The sequence below is a fragment of the Emys orbicularis genome, chromosome 3 (genome assembly GCF_028017835.1).
Source record: "Emys orbicularis isolate rEmyOrb1 chromosome 3, rEmyOrb1.hap1, whole genome shotgun sequence".
NCBI classification, from domain to species: Eukaryota; Metazoa; Chordata; order Testudines; family Emydidae; genus Emys; species Emys orbicularis.
This window is the reverse complement of record NC_088685.1, coordinates 69,210,151-69,233,173: the sequence shown is the minus strand read 5'-3', so window position 1 is coordinate 69,233,173 and position 23,023 is coordinate 69,210,151. Positions and strand designations below refer to the sequence as shown.

At 40.3% G+C, this 23,023-nt stretch overlaps 1 protein-coding gene across 1 annotated transcript in view; it reads right to left on the bottom strand.

The window, feature by feature from the left end:
* The window catches only part of NT5E (5'-nucleotidase ecto), a 44,336-nt gene extending 24,623 nt beyond the window's left edge, over positions 1-19,713 (bottom strand). Inside the window, exons 1-4 of the mRNA XM_065401618.1 lie at positions 19,357-19,713; positions 18,066-18,288; positions 8,523-8,711; positions 1,248-1,445 (exon numbers count right to left, since the gene is read on the bottom strand). Coding sequence (XP_065257690.1) covers positions 1,248-1,445; positions 8,523-8,711; positions 18,066-18,288; positions 19,357-19,713 — 967 coding nt within the window. The remainder of the gene's footprint in view (positions 1-1,247; positions 1,446-8,522; positions 8,712-18,065; positions 18,289-19,356) is intronic.
* Positions 19,714-23,023: the final 3,310 nt, after the last annotated feature.

Below are 23,023 nucleotides of genomic sequence, written 5' to 3'. Positions count from 1 at the left end.
AACCATATAGGATTACTCAACTAGGAATTAATTTTATATGCATATATATCCTATTAGTAGCAAATTGATGGTTTATTTTCAGAAACCAAACATAACTTGGATACAGCCATCATATAATTTCTCTGATGATTTTGTATTGTGTATATCATTTGGCACGTTACAAGGTTAATTTGCAAGCAACATATAAGCATTAAGAATACTGTACTTCACCATGTATATATCTAATAGTCTGAATTATAACATTCACAGACATTGGAGAATTACTATAATGTTCAAGACCTGGTTTAATTAAGCTCATTAAACTTGTGAAAACCATGTGACCGGCAAAGCTGAAACACCTAGTCAATTTTGAAGTGACCTATTCTTCTATTTATATGCTGGTAGTGCCTAAGAGCTCCAACCCACAATCAGGGCCCCATGGTGGGAGGCAACGAACAGACAAGCAACAAAGAATACACACCCAGAGAACTCTTAATCTGTACATCAGACAGGAAGCAACCACTAAATGAAACAAACAGGGTGGCTGGTTTGGAAGTATATGAAATATGTATTTACAAAACAAACCGTGGAAGGATTTTCCTCCTTCACAGTTTTATAATGTTTGATGAAAAACATGTGTTTTTTGTATATTACATTTGCACATTGATGTGCTTTGCCTGAATGTATTTAAAAGGTCATGAGCAACCCACTAAAAACTGCTTGGTTGTTTTTACAATTAGAGTGAACTGAAATGCTTAAGAAAAGTGCTGGCTTGACAACCTCAGATCAAAGCCCTTTCTTTGTCCACAAACCAAGTGCAGAGATACCAAGAGCCCAGAGTTCCCCATCCTGCTCCAAACTCTGTTCTGAAGGAATCATCCTTATGGGATAAGATGTTAGTTTACTCTTCATGCCCATTTAAGCAATATTAAAATTAAATGTCTAAAGAGTAGCCTAAAAAATGCTAAATGTCATGGAAATATATCGCCTGAATGTCGTGAGGAAGCGATTAGTGATTTTACTTAGACCCAAAAAAACCCAAACACCTGAAATGTGATAAACTGGAAACTTGTTTGATTGCTGAGAGGAGTCAGTGAAGAAAGCAGGTCATAGCCTTATAATGTAGCCACAACTTGATGCCAAAGACGACCAAATTAAGAGGAATGCTAAATTCTCCTGTAGCATTGTACTTTACTTTTAAAAAAAAGCAATAAAGCTAAAAGTTTAGCTGGTTGATCTATAGAAACTCAAATCTCTGTTTCACATACCTTCAGGAATACTGCTATTTAGCAGAATAGGGTTTCCAGATGTTCTAATTACATTTCCTTGATCATCAAACGTTACATTTAAATAACCAAGATATTTCCCAAAAGCATAGGCTTGTACCACTGGCACCTGCCTCCCATCATCTGACTTCACCAGGAATGGATAGTTGCCAGCTGGCATTTCACTGGAAGGTGGGGGGCCTGAAACAAAATAACCACACAAGTATTTTTTCTTCAGAAAATTATCAGTAAGGACTTTCAAATGGCTTTTCTTCCTTAAAAGAATATATGGAATATTTAATATCTATTAAATAATAATTTGGAAATAAAATAAGGTTCTTCAGGACTTGAGTGCAAGGGTGTATTTTCTCCTTGTAGAAGTGAAAAAGTTGAGTTGATTTTAACCTCTTACTTCGCTGCAAGATCTCTAACTCATAGCAATTAACTGAGAATTAAAACAAAAACAAAAAAACAATGATTTTTCCATCATATATAAATTGTTGGATTTTTGCCTTCTGCTTTATTGATAACTTGGCTTCTCAGGTGACATTTTTCTGGAACCACGAAGCCCAAAAAGCATAAATCTAAGGAGGTGACTATGTAACAAATTACTATGTTATCACATTATTCCTTGATGAGATGGACTTCGTACTTTCGTACCATAAGATATTCATCCAAAAAGGAGAAGAGGCTTATCAAAGCTCCATGCACACTTCTCAGTTGAAGGCTTAGATTCTGTTTAATTAAAAATAGGTTTACAGAGGATAATGTAAGAAACAGTAACACCTTCTTATTTTTTTAAACTCCTTTTAAATTAAACTTTTGTCTGAAGGTTCTACCGAAAATCACCCCACTACGAAAAGCATTCTAGTCCCAGATTCCAGTTGCCACGTAATTTGTGAATACACGGGAAGAACTGCAATTGTATTTTGGGTCCCCGACTCAGCTATCTTCTGCCAACTATAAATACTTTTGTGAATGTTGGCAAGGCAAACGGAGCTCCTGGAACAGGTCCCAGATGTAATTGTAATGCTGCTAGAAGACTCAGCTGCTTGTTTGTAGCTAGTCTGCCAGAGTATGTATTTCCAAAAATCAAAGCAGAATCTTTGACTCTGCCAAAGTACATTTTTTTTGTCTGAACAGATGAATGCATCTGCGTGCATTCAGTGTAGACAGCTCTCAGAGGTCATTTTAGGATATCCACATCTTCCACGTTTACAGAAAAAGTTAGATCTTTCTGAATTAGAACCCACCTAGATATCCTGGAAGCGCACAAGCATTTATTTCACATCCAAGTCAGGGGAATTTCTTGCCTTCACGTGTGAACAAAACCAATGAAGTAGATGGTGAAAGTAGTTTTTGTGTTTAAAGTTATTCATGTTGTGCTTACAAGGGTTCCTATGTCTTAATTCAGAACTGTAGGGTGTGATTCTTCCTAAACAACTAGAATAATAAAAGGAGGCAGAGGCTGATGGAGAAGATAAACTGCAGGGAAAGAGAGAGTGAAATGGAACAGCAGTGTGGTGAAACAAGCAGGGATGGAAGAGAAGGAAAGGGACAGTGTGTTACTATCTTTCTACACACACAGTTAAGTAGGTCCCAAGTTACACAGTGATGGCTGGGCACATGGGCCATTTTTTTTACTGTAACTCATAGAACATTTCCTCTTTAAAAAAAAAAAAAATGCCTGTTCTGTCTACATTAAATTTGGCAGAGACCTGCAGCTAATTTTGATTGCTTTAAAACTAGCCACTGTCACTTTTATTCATATGCTATTTTTATTCATAATAAATGTGGGTTGTGCTTATTTTCAATAGAGAGAGAGAGAGAGAGAGAGAGATGAGGGGAAATTGCCAAAAGAGTCTCTAGAAGACTGGGACAGGAAATCAGAATCCGAAGGAACAGGGAGAGAGAGGGAAAGGGGGCAAGAAGGAAGAGCGATGTCAAGTCACACTCTATGTGACAATTTTGTGGAAACTTTATAGGTTGCTGACAGGAGTTCAACATTCTTGTTGAAAAAATGCAAGCCAAAGGACAACCACTTCCTTAGCCCTGGTCTACACTACAGAGTTATGTCAACGTAAGACAGCTGACATTGACTGTACTCAGTGTCTATGCTAAAATGCAGCTCTCATTAATGACAGGTTTCAGAGTAGCAGCCGTGTTAGTCTGTATTCGCAAAAAGAACAGGAGTACTTGTGGCACCATAGAGACTAACAAAATTTATTTATTTATTAGTGCCACAAGTACTCCTGTTCTTTTTGCTCTCATTAATGAAACTCGCCCACTACACCAACTTAACTCCACCTCCACGAGTGGTATAACGCTTAATTCAATGTAGTTAGGTCGACGAAGTGTCAGTGTAGATATTACGTTGCTTATGTTGACTGTTTCTGCCTCTGAGAAGCTTTCCCACAATGCCCCACACTGCCAGTTAAGTTGGTACAAGCGCTCCTAGTGAGGACCCACACCAGACACAAGAAGCACAGTGTGGACATGCAAAAGCAGTTTAATTACTGGTGGCTGTAAGTCAACAACTTAGGTCGACTTAATTTTGTAGTGTGGACTTGCCTTTAGAAAAAGATTTAGTAAATAAAGGTATGTCTACACTTACCTCCGGAGCGATCAATCCAGCGGGGGGGGGGGGGCGCGCGGGGGTTCGATTTATCGTGTCTAGTGAAGACGCGATAAATCGACAGCCGAGCACTCTCCCGTCGACTCCGGTACTCCACTGGAGCGAGAAGCGTAGGCGGAGTCAACGAGGGAGCGTCAGCAGTCGACCTACCGCAGTGAAGACACCGCGGTAAGTAGTTCCAAGTACGTCGACTTCAACTATGCTATTTTTGTAGCTGAAGTTGCGTAACTTAGACCGACTTAGTTCACCCCGCCCAGTGTAGACCAGGCCTAAGAGAGCAGACACAATGTTCAGAGGAAAGTCTAGTTAATAAAATAAGAGAAACACAGCAATACACAGGCCTGATTCCAGAGAGAGCTGGTCAGAGGACTAATAATATCCCAACTCACTAAGTGTTCACCTAGTGAGGTCAGAGTAGAGTAGGTCTCCACTAAGGCCTGGTCTTGCACTTCCTACATGCATTTAACTCTCAATGAAATGCAGAGGAGGGGGGAGGACATGTTCTGACATGTGGACCACTGTAAGGATTAGGTTCAGATTCCATAGCTAACTAAAGTCAAAGGTCCCAGTGATTCCTTCAAGTCCCCAACTCCTACTATCTTTCCTATGGAAATCCATCAAAAAACTACTGAGCATGCTCACTATCAGCATGAGCACAAATACATTTACCCCGTCATTCAAAACGTAGACAGATTCTGCTCTGCTGCTGAACTTTTTTATTTTTAAAGAACTGTAAAGAAATAAAGTAGCTTAAACAGGGTAAAGAGTTGTAGAGAAATGAAAAAGACAGCTGGAAAAAGTAGCTACAAAAGCCATCATTCCACACCAGTCTGCTAAGTGGCAAGCTCTAAAGAAATATTGGGGGAGGGAGGGGCAAGAAGAAGAAGAAAGGGAGTAAAAGGAACATTTTACATTTTTATCTGTGAAATGCAAGACATTTAGCATAGAAAGCTGCTTGTGATTTCACAGATAAAATCCATCTTTCTTCACTTATTTCTGTGGAAATTGTCACCCTCTTAAGGTATGTCTACACTACAGGATTAATCCGAATTTATATAATTCGAATTTAGGAAACCGATTTTATAAATTCGAATGTATTCGGCCACACTAGGCACCATTAATTCGGTGGTGTGCATCCAAGCTACCGTAGTAGCATCGATTTCCAGAGCGTTGCATTGTGGGTAGCCAATAACATCTAATTGCCAATAACATCGAATTGCGGCCACACTAACCTTAATTCGGATTAACAATACCGATTTTGACGCTACTCCTCTCGTCGAGGAGGAGTACAGAAATCGAATTAAAGGGCTCTTTAATTCGAATTAAATGGCTTCGTTGTGTGGACGGGTCAAGCGTTAATTCGAATTAAAGCAGCTAAATCCGAATTAAAGTCGTAGTGTAGACCAGGCCTTAGGTGCTGTATTTGTGACTAAGCTTGGATATTAACCTTATACAATTAATATATCTCCTTATTGCACAAATCTCACCTTGTAAAAAAATCACCTTAATATAAATACACCTATATCTGAATCGGCTTAATGTTCCAGACATTTTCAAATGGTGTTTTGGGAAACAGAAGGAGAGGCAATAACATTACAATGGCCCATATCCCCTTGGATGGGTGTTTTGGAAGCAAAGTAATCATGTTGCATCCTAGCAAGAAGGAGAGAGAAAGATACCACATGTCATGTTAAGCTGCTGTTTGAACATAAGTGAGGCTCAGGGTGAAATTTGTTCCACATGTGTGGCTCAGGGAACCAACAACATGCTAGCTTTCCCCACTTTGAACTAAGAATACATTACTGCATGTAATGCTCCTGGAGGGAGTCTGTTCTAGTGGGATGGAGTAGCTTCATACTGGCACACACATCTATTAGAACTTGTTTGGTTTTGGATAGGTGCTATTTGCTGTTCTGTTTTGAATTAGTACAAATTGACTGTCTTCTCATGATGGGAAATCTCATAGTTGACTGCTATTCCTTAATGTCTGGTGATTGAAACTATTCAGCTTACAATTAACCCAAAAGAAGATTCAACAAAGGTAAGGAACACTAAAAGGGAAGCAGGGGAGTGGAAGGGGACCAGCAGTAAGATCACGCAGTCACATTAGCTATACGCAAAACCTGATGGTTTTGAATTATTGGGAATTTTTTCCCCACCTATGAATTATTAAAAGAGTAACAGCAACTATTTTAGACTCTCCCACAACCTAGCCAATATTGCAAGACAGAAGTGGACAAGCTAGAGGGATATGAAGAAAGAGTATAGTGGACTTACAGATTAATTCGGGGGCAGTGGGGTTAGCCAGAGTGGGGAGATTATACAAGAGACAAGATCAGGTGAGTAAGAAGGGGCAGAGTGATGAGGGGTTTTAACAGAGGAGGTCAAGAAGCTTGACTTTGAGCTGAAAAACAGTAGCCAGTCGAGGGACTCAAAGAGGAGTTCATAGACTTGCTATGACATTGTGTTAATAATGTAAGGAAGTCATTGTATATGTAACATACCTCCACTGCCAAAGTGCTTTGCAGACATTAATTAATCCTCAAAATATCTGTGCCTTATACTAAAAGCTCCTGAGTGCCTCCTGTGCATCCTCACATCCTGTTGTCTTCAAATAGGAGTTAAAGGCAATTAGCACCCTATAGAATTAGGCCCTCCTCCAATGTGGAGGTGTTTGGGAGGGGGGAAATCACTAGCTCCCCCTCACCTGTGTTTTTGAAATAATCAAAATTCAAAACATTCTGACCAGCTCTATAGTTGGCTGAAAGATTAGAAAAGAACTTCAAATATTTTGTCAATTTTTTCCTCTAGGATTTTTCATTGACATTTCTTTTTTGTTTGAAATTAGAAAAAAAAAATGTGTCCAGTTTAGGGAGTGAAGTAGAAGTACTCAGAGTGGGCAACAGAGTCTGACTTGCCCAAAGTTACACACAGACAGAGGTTTCAGAGATGGATAAGAACTCAGGAAGTTCTGGCTCCTAGCATTGTGCTCAGACAACAATGAAACAACAGAGAAGCTTCATACAGTACTCTGAAATGACACAGGTTCGCTGAGTGGTACTGACAGCTGATCTATACTGCCCAAGTCTTTTCACACACACCAAGTAGTACTGCAGTGTATAGCCAAATATCTATGATCCTTATCTCTGCCATCTGGCTTGCTCCTAACCCATGTAACCTGCTGATGAGGATCTTTTCTCCAGAATAGGTGCACAGAGTTTTTACATACAACATCCTCCAAAATGCAGGGATAAGTATATTACCTACAGTTTTGCACTATTTGTTTGATGGGGATCCATAGTTAACTGTAATCTACTACATACTTTTCGATGTATAAAAATATCATTCCTTTAAAAGTCTGATATCACATAGACCTGCAAGACTAGAAATGGAAGTTTAGATTATTGCAAAGGGCGATTTCTCCATTTCCAATGGAACTATGCCCTTGTTTCTAGCCCTGAAAGGTCCTATAATGTTATGATTTTAAAACTAACATTGTCATCTAAAAAGGTTATTTAAAATAAATTTTAGGTGGATTTTTTTTTTTTTAAAAACTGCTTCTGAGGCTCTCTACATTTGGCCTCATGGTAACTTAGTCTCCTATCTTAGCAAGCAGACAAATGAAGGGGAAAAAAATCCTAGCAGCATTTTAAAAATATATATCCCTAAAGCATATACAGAATGTGACCATGAGAGACGAGGGTTCTGGTACTCATTTGGGATGATCTTGCATAACTCATTTGTGGAGTCACCATTCACTAACTATGCCCATCCCAAACTCACACTGTTAAGCCTTTGCGGCATACCGCAGCACCAGGCATTTTCTCAGACACTGTTTGCACGCATGTATAATTTCTATAGACTATTTGGAACTTTGTAAAGAAGAGCTACAATCTGGGACAATGTTCAAGATGGAATTTTTTTTAGGCATAGGAAGACAGTCTGTGCACTTTTAATTTTCTATCACAGTGTGAAACATTCATGCTAGCACGATGTTTGGCAGTAGCTGGGTAGGCAACAACATAAAAAATTTCTACTTTTCTGTCACTTTGGGTATATATTCAGGATCAGTCCCTACACAGATCCATGTCTCAAACCACTTCTAAGTGTGTTTTTCTGAAATGTTTAAGATTTTATTTTCTTCCTCTTAAAACTCAATATGAAAATATCAGTGGGATTCTTTTTTAAAAATAAGTGTTTGCCCTCATGGACTAAATAATACCATCACTAGGCCACCAAATATTACAAAGTACATATGTTTTACCATGTTTTAAAAACCTATATATACAGAAATAGGTTCTACAGGGTAACAATCACCTACAGGATATTTGGAAAAATAATCAAGGAATATACCTTGTTTTATATTGATTAATTTATTTCACTGATTCCTTTAATGCGTGTATCATAGACAAGGTAAATTAAAATATTTTATTTATTTACTCCCTTATTCAGTAAACTTGTAAAACATGTTAGAATCTCAGAAATGTAGGGCTAGAAGGGACCTTGAGAGGCACTGTAGTGGCCACAGTACTTAGTTACAAGTAAATTACATTTTTACAAAGTCATCTTAGTTCAATGAGAATTCTCTTTCAATTAATGATCAGTTTTGGTTAAAAGCAACATTTTACTGAGAGATGTAATACCTGTATAAAGAAACGTGTTCGTATGTCCTCCAATTACAACATCCACTCCTCTCACTTTTTGAGCAATCTTTTGATCCACAGTGAAACCAGAGTGTCCTAGTGCAATAATTTTGTTAACTCCCAGTGTGATAAGTTTATCCACATGTGGCTGCAATGCTTCAATTTCATCTTCAAAATATATCTCCTTGCCTTAAAAAAAAAAAAAAAAAAAAAGAGAGAGAAAGGAGATTATTAATATTTATGAGGTGTCTAAATATACTTGTGTTTTCACAAGATCAGATTATTGAAACTGCCGATGGACTATGGCCAGAGTCCCACAAACTGTGGGGAGCTCTGGCCTCTCTCATTATTTAAATGCCCATTTCTGCCATCAAACACGGGATTCTAGGTTGTGAGGTGTAAATGATCTCTGAATTTTAGTTGCCCCAGGGTCCCACATTCCTTTACAGAATGAAGCAAAGGGGAGTCTTTTAATTAGCTTTATTGGGAGTTGGGTTCAGACTTTTAATCTGGCCCAGTGTTTTCAAGTACTGTATAAGCAACCTGAACATTTGCGCTCAGTCTACCAACATTTATGAATTGTATATAACTATATATAACTATATATATATAAATAAATAAAAAACAAAGCTGTACTTCCAAGAAAAGATGCCGGTGATACCAGCCAACAGAGCAAAGCTCCAATGGTTTTTGACTGCCATTAGAACTGAGAAACAGAGTTACATTCAGGTTTGTCTCATATGCATCATTTGAGTGTAAATATAACATTTTTTTGCCATATTACTTCCTACTGATTTTTCCTTAGAATCTTTCTTCTTCTCCCATGTTAATTCTTCTCCCACAAAGTCTCCCCTCATCCTGGCTTATTTTGTTTGTCTCCTTTCTATTTCCACAGCAGTTCCCTCAGAGTCCTCCTGCACTAAATCTGCAAGCTCAGGGCCAAATCCTACTTGCCTTCCATATGCAAATTATCTCATTGAATGAGATGAATCATACGATTTCTGACTGTCAGTGGTACACAGTAATAGCAAAGCCTGAAGTGTAATTACGTCCCTGAAGGGAGAACCCAAAGATAGAGATTAAAAAGGGGTAATGTTTACCCAGCTCACAGCGTTGAGAAATCTTATGGTTTCTCTGAAATGTTTCTATTTTATCATTTCAGAAAAATTTCATTTATAATACAAACATGTACTCTCTCTCTACTGTATTTGCTGTGTCTCGGTCACACTCTTGATTTCTACAAAAAGGATAAAAAAGCAGCTATCCCAGGTGCTAGGTTCCCTTGACAAAGTTTTAAAATACAGTTCTTATAAATTACTGATCAACAAATTCTCCTTAAACTCTCCGGCCAAAAATGACTAACTAGAAAATAAACCACTCAAATTCCACCTCCCATCCCTCACAATTCTCCTCCATTCCCACGCATCTTGGGAGAATATAGGAGCCTTCAGCATACCCTAGAGATCAACAGATCCGGGCTATTTCATAGCAAAGGGGAGAGTAAGAACTAGTCCAGAGTCCAATGCTAAATGTTTCAAGAAATAAAGAGTTACCGCAACAGAGGAACATTGACAAAGCAATATTATGGGGTTACGTAAATTGTCAAACTGTAACAGTTCTGTTGTTGCCTAAGTGTAACCCAGGATTCAAAACAAAACACACAACTCATTGCTTAGTACTTGGTCACCCCTCCTCAAAAGTTTAAATTTAGTTTAAAAAAAAAAATCTAAGTTTTTTATATAACAGTTATTCATCTTTTTCTTTGTGGATCAGCAATTCTATTATTTCTTTTTCAGTGTGTTAAACTAACAGGAAATAAGTTTTCTAATTTCTTTAAACTTTAGAAAGAAACAGAAAAGGCAACTAAACAGCACTATTTTTTAACAAGACGACAAGATAATGGGCTGGGTGCCAAAAGTATTAGGCACATGTCCAAGGATAAAATAATTGGCTGCTACCATAAGGATATGATTAAAAGAGCAGGATCACAATTCCAATAACATGGTTGTGGTATTGTTCTGGAAAACAGCTCAGAGCGATATTTGTTGACAAGTGTTCTCTACTGAATATTTCTACTATTCTACAGACAGGAGAAGTTATCAAGATACTGAAGTCAAAAGTTACGTGCAAAAATGTGATTTATTATTTTGCAGCACAAAATGCGTGCTAAGCACCTCACAGTACAAATAAAAAGACATGGTTCCTATTCTACAGATCTTACAATATAATGAATGAATAAATGCTGTCTTCCTTATTTACTTGGCAATTGTTGTAAGAAAAAACCTAGTAGGGTGACTCAAATGTGGCAGGTGGATTTAATAGTGCATAGGACATCTTTTAAAAAAAGCTACCAATTAATAGCTTCATCGTTTGCGCTATGGATTATTAAAGTAGACTTCACCCTCTGTTTCCAGATATTTATTAGCAATCCTTACTGAGGGAGAGAGAGAGCGAGCGACAGCGAGCGCTATGGGAACATTGGGATTAAGGCCCCACTGTTTCAAAATATTTATGATTATAATATGGTGATAGTTGTGAACAGACTGTGAAGGTGACAATAGTAGCAGTAGCGATGAAAGACATCTAGTGATAATACAAAACAAATTTATATAAACTTGCAGAGAAAAATGGCAGTGCAAAATCCACACTTTATTCTAAACAGTAGTCTCTGAGGATCTGGAAAGTCCTGTAACTACCTGAAATAAAGTGTGCCTATTAGACATGTCATCTTCCTGGAATCCAATCTCACAGTGACTGTGACGTTATTGATATAATCTGGGACCATATAGATCATTGTTGCAACCAAGGTCCTGTAGTGGCACCCAAATCTTGTATAAAGGGGGTCAAATGGGGGGTCTAAGACAAGGTTAGGGTTTACTGGTTATGATTAGGCTGTCTATGTGTGTATCAATTTTGTAGTTGAAGTTATGCATATTGGCTCTATACTGTCTGTATTGCAAACTTATGCTATGCTGCTGGGTGACATCCCAGACAAACTGGTGTTAGCTCTGCCTACCCTGCTTGATGGCCCATTAAGGACCATCAGCTATACAATGGACCCATTGAGAGAAGGCAAATATGCCTTGAGACTCAGCAAAGTATGCAGGAACTTGCCCATGTGACTCCAGACTCCATTTTGCTGTAATTTTCCACAGTAAGGACAAAGAGGTGTTCTTACACCTGGAAAAGACTATATAAGGCTGATGCCTCATCTCCATCTTGTCTTCAATCCTGCTTCTTACCTCTGGAGGAACTTTGCTACAATCTGAAGCTTTGAACAAAGGACTGAGGACCCATCCCAGCTGGGGATGTATTCCAGAGACTTGATTTGAACCTGCAGTTTATTCTATCGCTGCTGCAAGCCTGAACCAAGAACTTTGCCATTACTGTATGTAATTGATTCCACTTAACCAATTCTAGCTCTCATCTCTATCTTTTTCCTTTTATGAATAAACCTTTAGATTTTAGATTCTAAAGGATTGGCAACAGCGTGATTTGTGGGTAAGATCTGATTTGTATATTGACCTGGGTCTGGGGCTTGGTCCTTTGGGATCAGGAGAACCTTTTTCTTTTACTGGGGTCTTGGTTTTCATAACCATTTGTCCCCATAACGAGTGGCACTGGTGGTGATACTGGGAAACTGGAGTGTCTAAGGAGATTGCTTGTGAGACTTGCGGTTAGCCAGTGGGGTGAGACCGAAGTCCTCTTAGTCTGGCTGGTTTGGTTTGCCTTAGAGGTGGAAAAACCCCAGCCTTGGGCTGTAACTGCCCTGTTTGAGCAATTTGTCCTGAGTTGGCACTCTCAGTTGGGTCCCGCCAGAACCGCATTGTCACAGTGACTTACTTTTTGGATTAAGGAACTAGGTTAATGGTTAACTCACCAACCCACAATTTCAGCCAGGAGTTTATCAGCACCGCAGATTGCTAAGTCATTTGTGACATAAATCACAGTATGCAGAAACTGAATTACCTTTTGAAAGCTACTGAAGGCTTCATACACTAAAGAGGTGTACAAGTAAAAAAGGAGAGAGTTACAAAAATTGTGTTTGCTACATATGGTGGCCCCTAGAAAACTCCCTATTAATGCCAACTGCTTTTAGATTCCTCAGTTATACCACAGTATGTACTTAGTCTGTGACTGCTTTAGCTTTGCCCAAGAAAGTAATAAGCCTTCTGTCTTAATACACCTCTACCTTGATATAACGCTGTCCTCGGGAGCCAAAAAATCTTACCGTGTTATAGGTGAAACCGCGTTATGTTGAACTTGCTTTGATCCACCGGAATGCGCAGCCCCGGCCCCCCGGAGCACTGCTTTACCACGTTATATCCGAATTCGTGTCATATAAGGTCGCGTTATATCGAGGTAGCCGTGTACTACTACTTCTCTTTTGGCTCCTTATTGGGTCTTTCAGTACAATTATAACCATCTCTAGGTTTTGCTACAAATTTATTAAAATATGTCCTTTTACTTAACAGCAGTTGTAATTCACCACCATCAAAATTCTGCTCCAATATCTTTCACAGCTACAGAAAGGCTAAATTGACAGTACGTATTGTGCCTCTCTCAAAATAGATAAACTATGACACCGTTCCTCGAGAACTTATTTTAATTCCTAGCATGTCCAATTTAGCCAACTTTCTGGATTGCCTGGATGAGAAACCAGTGCTCAGGGAATACATAGGCTCTGAGCCAGGAGCTTTCCCACATTGCTTCATGGATATTGTACAAGCAGGGATATTGTGCAAGCAGAAATGCTAAGGGCGGAGACTGCCAACCTCCCTGGCTGGGACAACACTCATAGGTAAACATTTGGAACATATCAGTTAAAATAAAATTTCTGTTAAGTGCTCTATTATTTGTCACACATCTTATGCATGTATATTCATCTCTCTCTTCATACCCTCAGCACATATAAGCTTCTCATTTTGCACAGGCAAAAGGAAGAATAAATTTTTCCTTGTTATTCCTTAGAGGAAAAGGATGGACTCAAATAACCCAGCCTCGTATGTCAGAAGGCAGATTAAAATTTCTGTTGACCACAGAGAGGTCTCCTCTGTGGATGTGTTTAACCATTTGCATTGGACTTTTATGTCAGTTGTACATTTGAATACTTTGTTTAAATATTATCATACCTTCCCTATTCTGGGCTAATTTACACCTTCATTTTTACAGTTATGATGTTATTTCAGTAAGTAATGGTCAGAAAAGTAGTAATATCTTCCTTGTATTGAAGATGATTTAAAAAAAAAAAATGCTATGTTCAATGCACTTTAATTCCATTGTGTGTCTAGTTTAAAACCAGAGGGGAATGCCAGGTCCTTTTATTAGGCATGGAAGTGGCTCTTTTGCACCTACAATGATGTCCTGCATCTGATTAAAAGGGCAAGGTGAGAAACTCTAATGTGAAATGGTGTTTTTATTATTCTAAAATACAATTATCTGTTCTTAAAATCAGAAGTAGTCTATTTTTGTCTAATTCCTTTACACTAATTAAATAAATCTTGATCACTGGAACAACTTATTTGTCAGAAGAGGATGAGTCTATGCTTCATCACTTCTGCTATCAGTCACTGATAGAAAATAATTGTGATTCCTTCTGTAGTCTAATTTCTGGTATATACTTGGGATGCCAAAAACCACAGGGGGACAAATTCTGCCCTCAGATACACATATGCAACTCCCACTGACTTCAGTGGGATTTGGGCATGTATCTGAGAGCCGAATTACATTCCTCAGAACTCAAAATTTTCAGATTGTAATAAACTCTGTAAAAACACATTTCCCTTAATTATACAAGATGTATTCATGTCTTCAGGCTCTCTTATGTGGCCAATAAGGAGAAAAATATACAAGCCTTTTTTTTTTTTTTTAATTTTTTTTACACTATTGTAAATGTAACACCCCCTTAGTGCAGTGCTTCGCGTGTTCTAAATGGATCTGTGTATGGAACACATCTTTTCATATAGCTCGAACATCCAGCAGTTAAAAACAGTCAGATGGCCAGGGAGTTGAATAATACAAAAGTTCTATAGGCAACTAAAACCCTTCATCTGTATTCATTCATTCATACTAGGAAACTATATATAGTTAAAATTTTAGCATTTGACTGTTTAAGAACATAAGAACGGCCATACTGTGTCAGACCAAAGGTCCATCTAGCCCAGCATCCTGTCTTCCGACAGTGGCCAATGCCAGCTGCCCCAGAGGGAATGAACAGAACAGGTAATCATCAAGTGATCCATCCCGTCACCCATTCCCAGCTTCTGGCAAACAGAGGCTAGGGACACCATCCCTGCCCATCGTGGCTAATATCCATTGATGGACCTATCCTCCATGAATTTATCTAGTTCTTTTTAGAACCCTGTTATAGTCTTGGCCTTCACAACATCCTCTGGCAAGGAGTTCCACAGGCTGACTGTGTGTTGCTTGAAGAAATACTTCCTTTTGTTTGTTTTAAACCTGCTGCCTATTAGTTCCATTTGGTGGCCCAAATCGTTCTTGTGTTATGAGAAGGAGTAAATAACACTTCCTTATTTACTTTCTCCACACCAGTCATGATTTTATAGACCTCTATCATATCCCCCCTTAGTCATCTCTTTTCCAAGTTGAAAAGTCACAGTCTTATTAATCTCTCCTCCTACGGCAGCCGTTCCACACCACTAATATTTTTTTTTTTGCCCTTTTCCGAATCTTTTCCAAGTCCAATATACCTTTTTTGAGATGGGACAACCACATCTGCATGCAGTATTTAAGATGTGGGCATACCATGGATTTATATAGAGGCAATATGATATTTTCTGTCTTATTATGATCTCTTTCTTAATGATTCCCAACATTCTGTTCGATTTTTTGACTGCCTCTGCACATTGAGTGGATGTTTTCAGAGAACTATCCACAATGACTCCAAGATCTCTTTCTTGAGTGGGAACAGCTAATTTAGACCACATCATTTTATATATGTAGTTGGGATTACGTTTTCAAATGTGCATTACTTTGCATTTATCAACATTGAATTTCATTAGCCATTTTGTTGCCCAATCACTTAGTTTTGAGAGATCCTTTTATAGTTCTTCACAGTGACTTAACTATCTTGAGTAGTTTTGTATCATCTGCAAATTTTGCCACCTCACAATTTACCCCTTTTTCCAGATCATTTATGAAGATGTTAAATAGGACTGGGCCCAGTACAGACCTATGGGGGACACCACTATTTACCTCTCTCTATTTTGAAAACTGACCATTTATTCCTACCCTTTTAACCAGTTACTAGTCCATGAGAGAACCTTCCCTCATATCCCTTAACAGCCTTTGGTAAGGGACCTTGTCAAAGGCTTTCTGAAAATCTAAATACACTATATCCACTAGATCCCCCTTGTCCACATGCTTGTTGACCCTCTCAAAGATTTCTAGTATACTGGTGAGGCATGATTTCCCTTTACAAAAACCATGTTGACTACTCCCCAACAAATTATGTTCATCTATGTGTCTGACAATTTTGTTCTTTCCATAGTTTCAACCAGTTTGCCCGGTACTGAAGTCAGACTTACTGGACTCTAATTGCCGGGGTCACCTCTGGAGCCCTTTTTAAAAATTGGCATCACATTAGCTATCCTCCAGTCATTTGGTACAGAAGCGGATTTAAATGATAGGTTACAGACTACAGTTAGTAGTCCTGCAATGTCACATTTGAGTTCCTTCAAAACTCTTGGGTGAATACCATCTGTTCCTGGTGACTTATTACTGGTCAATTTATCAATTTGTTCCAAAACCTCCTCTAATGACGCTTCCAATCTAAGACAGTTCCTCAGATTTGTCATCTAAAAAGAATGGCTCAGGTTTGGAAATCTCCCTCACCTCCTCAACCGTGAAGACCGATGCAAAGAATTCATTTAGTTTCTCCACAATGGCCTTGAGTGCTCCTTTAGCATCTCGATCATCCAGTGGACCCACTGGTTGTTTAGCAGGCTTCCTGCTTCTGATGGACTTAAAATTTTTTATGCTATTACTTTTTGAGTCTTGGGCTAGCTGTACTTCAAATTCTTTTTTGGCCTTCCTAATTATATTTTTACACTTCATTTGCCAGAGTTTAGGCTCCTTTCTATTTTCCTCAGTAGAATTTAACTTCCACTTTTTAAAGGATGCCTTTTTGCCTCTCACTGCTTCTTTTGCTTTGTTGTTTAGCCACTGTGGCTCTTTTTTTGGTTCTCTTACTATGTTTTTTTTAATTTGGGGTATACATTTAAGTTGAGCCACTACTATGGTGTCTTTAAAAAGTTTCCATGCAGCTTGCAGGGATTTTACGTTTGGTGCTTTGTCTTTCAATTTCTGTTTAAACTAACCTCCTCATTTTTGTGTAGTTCCCCTTTCTGAAACTAAATGCTACAGTGTTGGCCCGCTGTGGTGTTTTCCCCACCACTGGGATGTTAGAGTTAGAGTTAATTATATTATGGTCACTATTACCAAGCGGTACAGCTATATTCACCTCTTAGACCTGATCCTGTGCTCCATTTAGGACTAAATCAACAATTGCCTCTCCTCTTGTGGGTTCCAGGACTAGCTGCTCCAAGAAGCAGTCATTTAAGGTATCAAGAAACTTTATCTCTGCATCCTGTCCTGAGGTGACATGTACCCAGTCGATATGGGGATAGTTGAAATCCCCCATTCTTACTGATTTTTTTTATTTTATTTTAATAGCCTCTCTAATCTCCCTGAGCATTTTACAGTCACTATCACCATCCTGGTCAGGTGGTCGGTAATATATCCCTAACGCTATATTCTTATTATTCAAGCATGGAATTACTATCCATAGAGATTCTATGGTACACTTTGGTTCATTTAAGATTTTTACTTCATTTGATTCTATACTTTCTTTCACATCTAGTATCACTCCCCCACCAGCACGACCTGTTCTGTCCTTCCAATATATTTTGTACCCTGGTATTATTGAGTATCCTCATTCCACCAAGTTTCTGTGATGCCTATATCAATATCCTCATTTAATATGAGGCACTCTAGTTCACCCATTTTATTATTTAGACTTCTAGCATTGGTATATAAGCACTTTAAAAACTTGTCACTTTTTAGCTGTCTCCCATTACATGATGTAATTGAATTAGACTTTTTTCATTTGACTGTTTCTCATCAGATCCTACCTGTATTTTATCATCTTCCATCCTCTCCTCCTTAATAGGACATAAAACAGTGGTTCTCAAACTTTTGTACTGGTGACCCCTTTCACATAGCAAGCCTCTGAGTGTGACCCCCCCATATAAATTAAAAACACTTTTTTATATATTTAACATCATTATAAATGCTGGAGGCAAAGCAGGATTTGGGGTGGAGGCTGACAGCTTGCGACCCCCCATTTAATAACCTTGCGACCGCCCTGAGGGGTCCCGACCCCCAATTTGAGAACCACTGACATAGAGAATCTCCATTAATAGATCCTCCCCTAAGGGATGTCGCTATTTGGACCATGTGCTACTCCGTTTACATTGTTTATATGTATATGGTTTGTTCCTGCTATACTAAAGAAAAGCATACCTGGATTTGAAAGGAAAGATGTTTCCTTAGTGGTATAGCCAACAATTCCGATTTTTTCTGAACCAACACGTAGTATTTTATAAGGCTGAAAATATCCAGCGATCCTGGATGCTACTGATCTGCTTGCCTGAATGTTTGCACTCAGAATTGAAAAATTAACATTTTTAAGTAGCGGATCCAATAATCCATCCAGACCATTATCAAACTCATGGTTCCCCAAAGCCTACGAAAAACAAAAAGGAAAAATATTAGACTCCCCCAAATAATCACTATAAGTGCTCTCTCAGAAATTACATACTGGGCATTTCTAGCATAGATGCTCTCCCGTCGACTCTGGTACTCCAACGGAGTGAGAGGGCAGGCGGAATCGAACGGGGAGCGTTAGCAGTCAACTCACCGCAGTGAAGACACCGCGGTGAGTAGATCTAACTACGTCAACTTCAGCTATGTTATTCACGTAGCTGAAGTTGCGTAATTTAGATCGATCCCCCGAGTGTAGACCAGACCAAATACAAAATTAAAATGCAAATACAGCACACTGACATGTAAAATGTAAACTACTAAAAAAATAAAGGGAAAGTTTAAAAAAAGATTTAACAAGGTAAGGAAACTGCTGCTGTGCTTGTTTCATTTAAATTAAGATGCTTAAAAGCAGCATTTTTCTTCTGCATAGTAAAGTTTCAAAGCTATCTTAAGTCAAGGGTCACTTGTAAACTTTTGAAAGAACCACCATAGCGTTTTGTTCACAGTTAGGAACATTTCAGAGTTACCAACAACCTCCATTCCCCAAGTGTTCCTAACTCTGAGGTTCTACTGTAGTAGCATTACCTCCCCTACCTTGTCTCGCCAACATTCAGTGACCAGGCTTTCAGCTCAAGGCAAATATTACCTCGCCTTTTGCCGCAGGTTCACAACATCCTTCACTGCTTCACCAGGCCAACCCCAGGGCTCAGCTGGGAGCTCTGCCCCGTCTCCCAGGGGCCCCTGTGGTTCTTACTGAGCACCAGCCACTGCTCAACCTGCGCATCTGGCGAAGCGCTGCGACGGCGCAAGCCTTAACAGGTCAATTTCAGAACGCATGGAACCCATTTCCCTGCAACTACACCACCACACTGCGCCCTTCCCTTGCACCAGCCCCCTCATGCTGCCTCTCCAGCCGCACCCCAGCCCGGCAGCGCCCCCGATCATGCACCACCTATGCACACACACCTCTCCTCCCGTAGCCCCAAGTTGCACTAGAGCCGCCGCCCTTGCCTGACCCCCCGCGAGGTGAGAGGCGCCTGCGTCTTACCATAGCGTCGTAGCCCAGGAGGTTCATGAAGCGGACCACTTCCCGCCCCTTGAAGTAGCTGAACCACACCGTGCCCTGGTACTGGTCGCCGGCGTCCAGGAGCAGCACGTTGGGGTGGGTGGCTCGGATCTCCTGGATCTTGGTGTATCTCCGCGCCACCCCGCCATAGCAATCCTGGGGGCGGCCGCTGAGGCGGCTCTGACACTTGCCGGAGTCGCGGCTGGTCTGTTCCACCCGCGCGTGGACGTCGTTGGTGTGGAGGAGCGTGAGCTGGAAGGCGGCCCGGGCGGCGTGCGCCAGGCACAGCAGCGCGGCCAGCCCCAGCCAGGGGCTGAGCGTCCCGCGCAACCTCCCCATGCCTGCCCCGCGCGCAGCTGCTGCAGCTTAAAGCGAGGCCCCACGGGGCTGGTAGCACCGAGGAAGATCCATGGTAGGTAGTGGGAGGGTTTGACGGCTCCTCCACCCTCCCCACTGGGCTTGAGTGTGGGCGGTTAATCTAATCTTTGTGTTCCTGCAGCTGCTGAAGTGAGGGGTGGGGAGAGATACAAGGGTGTCCGAAGAGTGCCCTATCCCACATAAAGTTACACACACTGTTCCTTCCCCTGCCTCGCTCGAAACGGGGCGAGTCCGGGCGGCTGAGAAATTGCGTGTTCTTGCTTTGCCCTGCAGCCGCAGGAGGCCGGGCTAGGCAATATGTATAGTCCTGTCAACAGGACGTGATTCAGGCGCCAGGGTGGCTTGGCCAGCGTAGTGTTTGAGTTGGCGATCACGGGCTATTTGCAAGAACTGCATTGGCTAGCTGTTCCTCCTAGAACACCTGTAATCCACACGCACTTTGTCAACAGGTTTAACTTGTAATGGGCAAGAGTTTTCACTGCGTCGGTTTGCCTAAATCCCTCATGAAAATACAGCCACAGCTCGGGTGGGGATGGACTGCTCCTCAGCAATCCCCTGAGAGGAAAACTCCACCAGGAACCGTCCCGTTCTCACAAGAAGCCTCAGTGTATCTTTAATGTGCAGGCAGAGCACGCAAGACCTGTTTTAAGGTATTTTCCACCAATGACCCCACCCCATAATACTTGGGCTGTCAGTCCCAGGGCCTGGGGTGGGCTCCAGTTGTGAGCCCCGCAGGGCTGACAGCTTGGGGTAGTGGGGGAGCTGGTAGCTGGCAGGGGGCTCCAACTGTCAGTGCCCCACAATGTCTAACACAGGTAAGTCAGTGGAAGGTGAGGACGAGCACTGCTGACAGAAGGAGCATAGTGTGAACATGAAACACTGCTTTAATTACTGCTCTGACTGTACATCCCTTTAAGTTGACTTAATTTTGTAGTGTAGGGCAAGTCTATCCACTTCATAATTGCTTAAAATTAAGGTGCCATTTTAACCTTAAATAGTGTCACCAGTACAATAGTCTATTTAATTATAGCTTTAGTGATCTTATTGTCGTTTCAGTAGATTTCACATACTGATTTAAAAATAAGACCTTTCTGTTCTGTGGTTGGATGCTAAATTTATAGCTGAGGCTTGAGTATATATAGTGAGGTAGAAAACAACAGAGGGTTTGAAATGATAAACAACTTTAGAGAATAGATTTAAGTTGCAAGTGACAGCTGGGATGAAAATTATAATAAAGCTTCCTCGTAGTTGGTGGATGTAGTTCCACATGTTTTATATTTATTACACAACCAAATTACCAGAGAGCAAAGAAAGACTATTTGATAGCTTTTGTGTAATTACGGTAACTATTGTATGTCAAAGCATTTCTTCACACGATCTGATTTTGCAAGTCGTTTCCTTGTTTTATCTCCACATCACTCTTGAAAACAAAAATTTGTAACTGTGGGAAAAATGATACTTTATCACAGGGTTGGGTAAGGCTGTATCAATTGCTGTCTTTTTCTTGTTGGGATGATGTCAGGCCCTTGTCTCCTTGGAATCTGAAGTTGCTGAGATGGAATTTGAACTGAGTTCGGTCTATGTTTCCTTCTCCCCTCCAACCCCAGTTTACTGAAAAGTAAATTAAGTTTCGTATTCTTCTGCACTGTTATGTCCTGTGCGTGGTTTTTGAACATTGACTGAAGAATCCATTCATGTCGGAATTTAGATAATGGAGATTTCTACAGGCATCAAAGAATCCTGCTATAAAGTGAAGTGATCTGTGACTACCAGAACAGTATGAAAAGCTATCTAATTTAATCTACTTCTCAGCTGTTAGGGTGTCTCTTTTCCTCAGGCCTGGTCTTCACTACAAAGTTAGGTTGATGTACGTCACCTTTCATCAACCTGTTTGTGCCTCTCTCTACACTGAAAATTGTCTCTCACAGATGTAAATGCCCCGTTACGGTGATGCAGTAAAACCACCTATCCCAAATGGTGCGGAGCCATGGTCGACCCACCGAGGTCAATGTAGTTTCAGTGAAGACACTGTGCAACCTTTGTTGATCCTAACAGTCCATCAGCAGCTGTCCCAAAATGCCCCATTCCCTGAGACAGTGACCATTCTGATCACAATTGTGAACTCCACTGCCCAGGGCTCACAGAGATCAGAAGCCACACACCCCTTAAAAGCCCCCACATATATTTGAAATGCCTTTTCCTGGTTGCTCAGCTTGGCAAACATACCTACCAGCATTCCCTGTCAAATAAAGTAAAAATACTAAATGAATCAAACTGTACCAGAGAATCTCTCTGGATAGAAATTCCTTGCTTGAACATTCAGAGTATAGAAGTAGGAAATTTACTACCAACCACCTTACCAGGATGGTGATGGTGACTGTGAAATGCTCAGGGAGATTAGAGAGGCTACAAAGGCAGAAAACAATATAGTGGAGGATTTTACCTATCCTCCTATTGACTGGGTACATGTCACCTGAGGAAAGGATAGATGACTGCTTTGAAGAGCAGCTTGTCCTGGAACTCCAGGGGAGAGGCAATTCTTGATTTAGTCCTTAGTGGTCCAAGAGGTGAATATAGCTGAACCGCTCCTTAATAGAAACCATAAAGTAATTAAATTTAATATCTTTGGGAGGGGGGGAATGCCCAAGAAATGCTATTGTCGTGGGTTTAACATCAAAAAGGGGAACTACACATAAATGAGGAAGTTAGTTAAACAGAAATTAAAAGGAACAGTCACAAGGGCGAAATGCTTGTAAACTGCATGGAGACTATTATAAAAACTACATAGTAGGTGTTCAAACTAAATGTATACCTCAAATAAAAGAAAAAACAGTAAGAGGAGCAAAAAATAAAGCGGGGGGGAATGCTACCATGGCTAAACAGCAGAATAAAAGAGGGTGTTAGATGCAAAAAAGCATCCTTTAAAAATTGGAAGTCAAATCCCTGTGAGGAAAATAGAAAGGAGCATAAACTCTGGCAAATCAAATGTAAATAATAAAGCAGGCCAAGAAAGAATTTGAAGAGCAACTAGCTAAAGATACAACAACTAACAGCAAAAAAAAAAAATGTGTATCAGAAGCAGGAAGCCTGCAGAACAGTCAGTGGGGCTGCTGGTCAACTGAGGTGCTAAAGGGGCACTCAAAGAATATGGGGCCATTGCGGAAAAGCTAAATGAATTCTTTGTATTGATTCCCATGCCTGAGCCATTCTTTTTAGGTGGCAGATCTGAGGAACTGTCCAGGATTGAGATGTCAATTGAAGAAGTTTTGGA